We start from the raw sequence: 8,549 nt of genomic DNA, 5'->3' as shown, positions 1-8,549 counted from the left end.
TATACTTCCTGCAAAGACTCTTTAAAAAAGTGACATCAAAGAAATGCGAGTTAATCCTTTTAACTCCTAAAAATTAATAAAAATCTACATAATTTTTTTAAAAAAATTTGTCATCTTTTTCGAAAAATCGAATAACTATTTTATAATTTTTTAGAAAACAACCTATAATTGGACTACTTAGAAAATATACCTTACTGTAATTATAGCTAAAATCAACTTTAAATTTTTGATTGACATGTAGATTTATGGACAGATACACACTACTAATTAAAAAATTATTTGCGATTCTATTTGAATGATCGAATTAACACAAGTAGATTTACGAATAATCTTGTAAAATAGAATAGCAAATATATCAAGCTGGTGATTAGAAATATTATAAAAAAAACTTTAAAAATATAATAATATAAACACAATATTATCATTGAACCACAAATTGTCCCAAAACTATCAAATATTTTAAACAATCAGAGAAAATGCCAGGTTAGTTAGGAAAATCTAGAAATCCAGAGACATGGATGTGAATGAAAAAGCATATAATGGGTTTATAAAATTATTTCCCATGACAGTAAATATTATATAACCCTTGACCCTGGAAAATATATGAGGCGATCAAGACAACCTATGCAATCTTTCTTGGACGGCTATAAGGCATTGTTCCGAGTTAATCTGAGCAGTCTTTTGAAAGTTTTATTCTTTCACGAGCAGAGCACGGTCTCAAGAATGCTGTCACCAAACTACAACTGGTTAATATTCCCTTCCTTTGTATTGCATTTCCTACAAAAACAGGGTTTTGGTTTCTGTCACGATCCCCAGACGTCGAATCTTCTTGATAATAAATGAAACACCAAGTGTTAATCATGTAGTAGGTTCTGAATAATTACTCGGGCTCAGAAGTGTGTTAATTATTAGGTATGATTCCCAAAAAGATATGCTACATCCATGCCCGAAGAAGCGTATTTTAAGCTAAAATGAAGAGTCGGGTAACATACTATTTTTCCCATTCAGCAAATCTACAATAACTCAAGAACTTTCGGAACCACTTACCGGTTGGTAGTACATCACAGGTCGTTGCCCAAGAAACATCTGCTGCCCATACTGCAATTTTGAAAAATATAAAAAGTAAATAAGCATATTAAGATGGGTCGATAAGATAATAGTATAGAATGTTAGGTTGCCCACCTGTGGCCCAGTTGGATGAAAATATGGTTGAGGTGATTGCATTGGTGCCACCTGTGGATTGAATACAACAGGTTGGTGTCCCGGAAAGGAGGGTCCAATCTGCAAAACCCATGTTATCATCAACAATGGTAAACATGAAGACCGACGAGAATAAATTTTGCATCGAAAAAGGAAAAAGAATAAATCGACAATGGAAGCGCTATAGACTGGAAAACAAAAGGTCAAATGTACACAGCTACACCTGATCGAAGATTTAGTTGAATACAAGCTGAATACAGGTAGTACTTTTTCATTCCAAGTCAGAACCCTAGTTAATCCCACCTAAACCTTTAACCCACAGACGGTAATAACAAGAAACGGGAATAAATGCCTTCTCAAAACTCCCCTCAGAGCGCGAAGGTTTCCAGTCATAAGAGGCATGAACTCAGGATCTTAACAACATATGTAACTGATACATGATACAAGTAACCAAGGAAAACCTTTGGAAACAATGTGTAGTAATTTCAGAATGCAGTGACATCGAGAGATGCCCTACGTGATGCAAGAGTTGCATGTCTTGCTCACAAAATCAGTGTTCATAACAATTGCAATTACTTTTCAGCAGCTTACCCCGAAATTAACAGGCATGTGCATATGTGGTACAGGAGACGCTTGTGTTTGATAGTAGAATGAACCATCAGAGACAGGGGATTGAGGCCTAACGGATGTCTGAGATGGTTTGAAACTCTTCGCATTAGGGTTGAGTTTGAATTCCTGTTAAGATTAAGGTGTGTGAAAAGACAACAGAAGGCAAGAAACAAATAATCATGCTAAAAGGTAAACGATAGAACAGTTAAGACACTTCATGTTTAAAAGTCTGTAAGTCTTGAAGTTAGCTTATCACACGCCAGCAAGAAAGGAAGATATTGCACCTTTGCATGGGGGTTCAGTGTTGACTTCTCAGAGGATAATGAACCCATTGATGAACTTGGTGATAAGCCAGGGCCACTAGATGCTGAGACAGCAGCAACAGAATCTGAATTTGATGATGTAGAACTACCAGGTTGTCCACGGGAGTTCACAGAACGTGTTTCACCAGTAACTTTGCTAGCGGCTGGTTTTTCACTAACTTTTGACATAAAATTAGCTTGGAGTTGAGTAGTAGGATTTGCTGGTGGTCCAGCTTTATCAGACCCCTCTAACTTGTCATTCAATGATGACTGGGAATCTGCATTACAAATTGCTCTTATAATAAAATAACCAGCTGCAGCAGCAAGATTAAGTGCAGATCAATAGTGTATAAAGCAAGATTAACCATACTCACCGATGGAATTAGACAACTGCTGGTCCTCGGATGGCTGCATTATAACAAATGGTAATTCAAACAGAAAACAAACATGTTAGAAGCGAATAAACTGGAACAAAGAAATACAACGGTGATATAGATCAGTTATGGAAGTTAAAGAAACAAATTAAGGAGCTCCATATTCACTATAAAAGATTTGAATATAAGGGATGTTCAACTTACAGACTGCTTTTGAGCAAACCCTTTAGCATCACTGGTTCCTCCATGCTCACCAAGCAAATTGTCTTGGATCCTATATTACAAGTGTTGAATCAGGAGAAAAAAAAGAGCTAACCCCAATATCATGTCCAGAGAATTGATTCTGAGTAGAATATCTAATATTGCCTTAAACTTGACAGAAAGAAGGAATCGCAAATTTAATCAGGCAGCAAAATACAAATCTTACTAAAGGAGGAAAAAATTAAATACCTGCTTTCACTGCTAGATACAGAGAAACTTTCAGAAGGAATTTCAGATGCCAGCTGTTTGGCTTGACCATTAAAACCAGTATGGTTCAAATCTGCACCAATGGCCACTTGGGAAGATGGTGCCTTATCCTACAAAACAAAGATAAAACAGAAGTCAGTTATAAAAGGTTAAGGATCACACAGAGGATTAAACACATGCAAATAGAAACACATCGGATGATACAACTATCTTTCATAGCACTTTCTACCTGGCATGTAACTAACTTTTAGCATTATACCAAGTAAAATCATTTACTAGATTCCAACATTAAAATTGAAATAACCATCAGAACGCAGTAGGAGAATATTATGTTTAGGAAAGGCAAAGATAAAATACAAGATGTGAAAAGAAAAACTTCAGAATAATGGCATTGTTGAAGCAAATACAACAAAGTACTAAAATAACTTTAATTAGAATATATAATAAACTCTCAACCTTCTCAAGTAATATCACTTATGATCAACTTCAGTTAACATTGCAAATTGTAGCAGATCCCCACCACCCAACTAATCTACCTCCCAAGAAAATTCATCATAAAATGAAAATCCATCTAGATCAATATTGGAGTAAAGAACCATTAAAAGATGTATTAACTAATAAGGACCAACACCAAAAAAAATTCACCAAGAAACTAAAAAATAATTATGGTTCTAATCTTGCTATTTTATTACCCTCTTGGTTTACTGAGGGCACATAAGCACAAGAAAAAACATCACCTTAAAATGGTTTAGACATATAATCACAATATATATATATGTACATGCATTCAGAAAAGAAAGAACAACATTTCTAATTTCAAAAGCCAATAACTACCACTAAAGACGTGCTTGATGGCATTCGAGCCCCGTCACTGCTTTGAAAACAGGTCAAATCCGCTGGTCCTCTACTGAGAGAATCAGAAGAATCTCCAAAGGTCTCAATGTTGTGGGAATCCAACATGATATCCTCCTCTTCTTCATAACCACTATCGTCAAACCCTCTACCCCTAAAGACAGAGGAGTATCTCATCTCCTCATCAATATCCAAATTATCATGGAGATCAAAGCCTCTCTCCTGTCATAAAATAAGCATGAGACAATTTTAGAGAGAAATTCACAAACTTAAAGAGACAAATAATCATATTAGGGAAAGTTACCTCTGCTTGATGAAGGTCCTGGGTCTCCTCGCCCTCAATCTCCCTTGCTATTCTCATTGCTTCCTTCTCCAACTCTCTCATTTGAGGACCTCTCTCAAGTTTTGTTGTGTAAAGCTCCTCCTTGAAAGTACTTTGTACACCAAATAACTTTTGATTGGTTTCAAACTGATCCCAGTTCCTAATAATGCAATTAAATGAGTATTTAAATACAATGTTAATAAGAAAAAGAGGAAAGTTACATATATTAACTGAAAAATACAGGAAAACACACACAATGATTGTCAAAAGCAAAGATTTGCCATAAACTTTTTTTATTTCAATGCAGAGGGTCTCTTCTCTTTTTTAGCTCACCAATATTCTAACATTGACAACGAACCAGGCTCTGCCTGGTTGTTGCAACAAAACTACAGGGGATAGCAAAAAACAAACTTGACATACTAGATTAACATGACAAGAAATCTCAACCTGCATCTCCATATTAAACTAATCTCACACAATCGAATATCAATTAAGAAATTGTGTTTTAGTTGATATCCTTGATTCTCTCAATACTAAAACCATTAAAGAACATTTCCTAAGTAGGATCACACCTTGAACTCTCTGACATCTATTTTCCAGACAAATTTATTGATGGGAAATAACCAGGAAGACAACTGATAACAAATGACTCTAATATATAAAAATGGAGATCAAATGGAAATAACAGAAACAAATTAGATGCAAGTGGGATGAAGAAATTGGAACAGAAAAGCTATCACAAAACATATTTTTGAAATGAGAGAACATGATTGCAACCTGTTCCACGAGCCAGCAAAAATATTTTCTAGCTCAGGACACTGTGGGACATCTTCTTCAGGAACCCATGGCTCCAATTCTCTCTCCATCCCAACATGACGGGATTGTGATATCACAGAATCTATCAAAAGTTCCTGATGTTTTTCATGCTGGAGCTCACTTGCAAATCCATCACTGGTTACAGCCACATCCTGAAATCAATTTAAGAAGAACCAAATTAATATTGAAGAAATTACAGATAAAAAATAGCAATATTTTGTTTTAACCAAGTTTTAACTATTCATTCACAATGATCTATCCAAAACAGACTATCAGTATTTAGAAAGCCCCCATAAACTACTAGACAATTCATCTCTTACTGGCAACTCGACCAGGGATGGAACTCTAAAGATAGGAAAATTAGCAAAACCTTTGCTATAACTTGCACAAGTTCTTTGGCGGGTATAATTAAAATCTTTGTGGGTGCCTTGCTAACAAACTCGGTAACAGCCTTGTTTCCTTGCAAAGTACCTTCCTTTGTCATGCGAGCCATTTTCAAGATTATTCCTGAAGTGGCAACAGATTGAATGTTAAGAAGAAGAATCATTTTTCAAAGTTAAATTATATTCGCATACGATTTCTACGTGAACAAAGCTCAATCTTTCAAACTAATTACAGATGCTTAATTAATACAAAAAAAGAAATACAATACCAAAATCCTTTTCTGCATCAGTTGCATGAAATATTCCAGTGTAAATTGATCCATTTTTCACATGAACTTCCACCATATGCCCAATGAGACAAGTTGTGAGAAAAACTAGCCGATCACGGGAAGAACTCTTATAACCTCCAGCCTTCCCACCAGCCACTGCACCTATACCAAAAATATTAGATCAAAAAAATAGTTCAATAATAAGAAATTCATGTAAGAGACTGTTCACCTGTAGCTTGAATTCTTCCCTGATTAGGTTTTCCTGACTGCAACTTATTCTCCAACCTAGCCCCACCCTCTCTATCACCTCTTCGACGGGGAAATCCATTAGCAGAAGATTTGGGCAACAGAGCTTGTTGAATATTCATCTCAGAAGGAAAAAAAGAGCCCCTATAGAATAAGTTTTTAGTATAAACTCAACACTTCTAAGATCCAATTCTAAAACATTAACACTTAAATTTTTCAAATTCAAGATTTTTAATTTAACAACACTCAAGTGGATTTAGAAACCAGGAAACCATTAAACCTAAAGTTAATGCAACGAATCGGAAGATCTCCTCTATCTTTCCATTGTTCCATGAAACCCATACATGTGTTTGGATTTGCAAATTGGGAAGAAAAAAAAAGGTACTTCTCTGCATAGCCACATCAATGTTAAAATTTCAGGGCTCTCGATGTTGAACTAAAACCTCCCGCTTATATATAGCATAAACCTATAAACATACCCATCCTTGTATTGCTAATCTAAAACTTTCCACCTATAATTGTAGCATAAACCTCCAGAATTAACTGCTGTCAATGGTCCATCTTCACCTATTCTACTGGTTATATATGCATAAAACATCATTTATTCAGAACACATAAGTGGCAGATCCTGATTTACTTAAATATGTTACTAGAAAAGTATTTAGACACGTACATCCTACAGGTTAACTACAGATGCAACAAAGCTCCCATATCAAGAATGAAAACAGTAACTAAAGCGTAAATTCCTTATTTCCTAGTCTAAAAATCCAGGTCAGTTTAACGTAAAATAAACTGCATTATGCACGATATGGTAAACTGCACAAAAAGATTGGATGAGAATATAGCACAATTGTTGCAAGAAAATTTTCACATAAACAGAAGGGCCTTTAATCAATTTGTTAAGGATATTAGACCCTGCTTATTGACAATAATTGGGCTAATGTCTGAAACGGTTGCATGTTTTATTAGAAATCAAAAGCAAAGCAAATCCAAAATAAACGTCACTTACAGAGTTTACATTAAAAAGAACAATTTACAGCAATATGAAACTTCCATATCTAAAACCCTAAATGAAATTTTATAATATAAACCAAGTAACCCTAAAATATAACTGCTAAATGCATTCGCATCCGGATTTTTCAACAAGAATTAAAAAGTAATAATTAAATGAAAGTGGGAGGGGAAAAGCAATCCTTGCCTTAAAGAACTTGATTAAACAATAATATGGGCGGATGAAAGCGGCAGTTAATCCGAGTTGAGAGGGAGGATTGTGAATCAGTGAGTTAGGGTTTTAAATAAAGGGGGTTAAGAGAGAAGAGATCGAAGCTCGAAAGACAAGCGGCGAGGGGGAGAGCTCTAGATGGCGATCAAGCGAGAGGAAGGGAGTTAAAAAAAAGTTTTTTTTTCTGAAGTAATAAAGGCAGAGGCGAAGACGAATATATATATGAGTAAATTATGAATTGAAAAAGTTATTTTATGATTGGAAAATTGGTAGAGATTGTCTATGCCTGGATTCATGTTAATAACGTGGGTCCTATTTTCCTATTGGTTATTTGCCATTCTTTAATCCTGTGTCTTGACCAATTTATCAATGGGTAAAACACACTGGTTAATGATGCTCAAATGCTGGTAATAGTCACTCAATCTTTTTTTTTTATTAAATTAAATGATTATAAGATAATATATATTTTAAGAGTTTTAAATTTTTTGACAATGAGCACTGAAACAATTCTATAGCCTTTGGTGTTCGAACCCAAAACTTTTAGAGATAACAACTATTATTTTAACCATTGAGATAATTTAATTCGTATTAGGTTTTCGGGATTAAAATTTAAGGTTATAGAATGATTATTAAATTTATTAAACTTTTATAATATTATTAGTGTGATACTATAATAATTGTTAAAAATTTATAAATTTAAATGATATTAATAAACTAATGATTATTTTATAATGATTTGATAAAAACCTACCTAACATCTAGTATTTGTTTCATTTTAGTACTCGCCGTTAAAAACTTAACAGATGGACTCGTCGGTCGCCACGTCTACTGTCATCGCATTCGTCGGTCGGTAAAGCCCAAACTTTTCAATCCACACCTTTTCGACCCCCTAAACGCGATTTAAGCCTCTATTTCACCGAGAAACTCTTCAAGCTCTCTAAATCGACGATTGACTCTTCGATTTCTTCATCCTCTGATCTCCATAGTCCACTATCCGATGGGCCAGAAATTGAACTATGTTGGTCGACTTGTTATTCTCTCATAATCCACCGTTCGGATTGGTCGTCCGTCCATCAGAACTATGTCACGTCAGCCCGTGCGTCTAAGTTTTTAATGACGCATACTAAAATGAAACAAAAACTAAACTTTATGATTTTGAGAAAAATGAAAGCTTAGATACAAAAACATACCATTAAATAAATTATTTAAACATAATTCAATAACCATGATGTGATTTCCTATATCCAAATCTATTAGGCAGTCTTTTACTCCCTTCCCTACTCTTTTATAAGGACAGAGAGTACGGATGGATATAGGGCATGGCTTGATATTATGAGATAAATTCTTTAATCTTATTTGTGAAATTAAAAAGTTTGAATTGTTTTCATCGGTGTTAGCGTTTTACAACTCCTATGGTTCCTCGTGTGATCTTTTAGATCATATGAATCAACCATCAAACATTGTCTATAGTCTCTTAGGAGTTGAG

The 8,549-nt window shown here is 34.7% G+C and overlaps 1 protein-coding gene across 2 annotated transcripts; it reads right to left on the bottom strand.

Moving 5' to 3' along the window:
• Window positions 1-660: 660 nt before the first annotated feature.
• On the bottom strand, window positions 661-7,254 carry LOC120217251 (polyadenylate-binding protein-interacting protein 3-like). 2 transcript variants are annotated; one of them, XM_039214438.1, is made up of 15 exons: window positions 7,040-7,254; window positions 5,825-5,985; window positions 5,596-5,757; window positions 5,314-5,450; window positions 4,905-5,095; window positions 4,110-4,287; window positions 3,788-4,027; window positions 2,936-3,063; window positions 2,690-2,759; window positions 2,486-2,519; window positions 2,094-2,389; window positions 1,792-1,935; window positions 1,183-1,281; window positions 1,048-1,098; window positions 661-777 (listed from the first exon to the last, which is right to left on the bottom strand). In XM_039214438.1, the coding sequence occupies exons 2-15, from the start codon at window positions 5,961-5,963 to the stop codon at window positions 748-750; spliced, it is 1,899 nt and encodes a 632-aa protein (XP_039070369.1). In that variant the 5' UTR covers window positions 5,964-5,985; window positions 7,040-7,254; the 3' UTR covers window positions 661-747. The 2 variants fall into 2 exon arrangements, with proteins under 2 accessions (XP_039070369.1, XP_039070370.1); XM_039214439.1 differs by having other exon boundaries at window positions 5,596-5,751.
• Between the last annotated feature and the right edge of the window lie 1,295 nt (window positions 7,255-8,549).

Source organism: Hibiscus syriacus, unplaced genomic scaffold (assembly GCF_006381635.1).
Source record: "Hibiscus syriacus cultivar Baekdansim isolate YM2019G1 unplaced genomic scaffold, ASM638163v2 tig00110186_pilon, whole genome shotgun sequence".
NCBI classification, from domain to species: Eukaryota; Viridiplantae; Streptophyta; class Magnoliopsida; order Malvales; family Malvaceae; genus Hibiscus; species Hibiscus syriacus.
The sequence above is the reverse complement of the archived record's forward strand: the minus strand, read 5'-3'. Positions and strand labels throughout refer to the sequence as shown.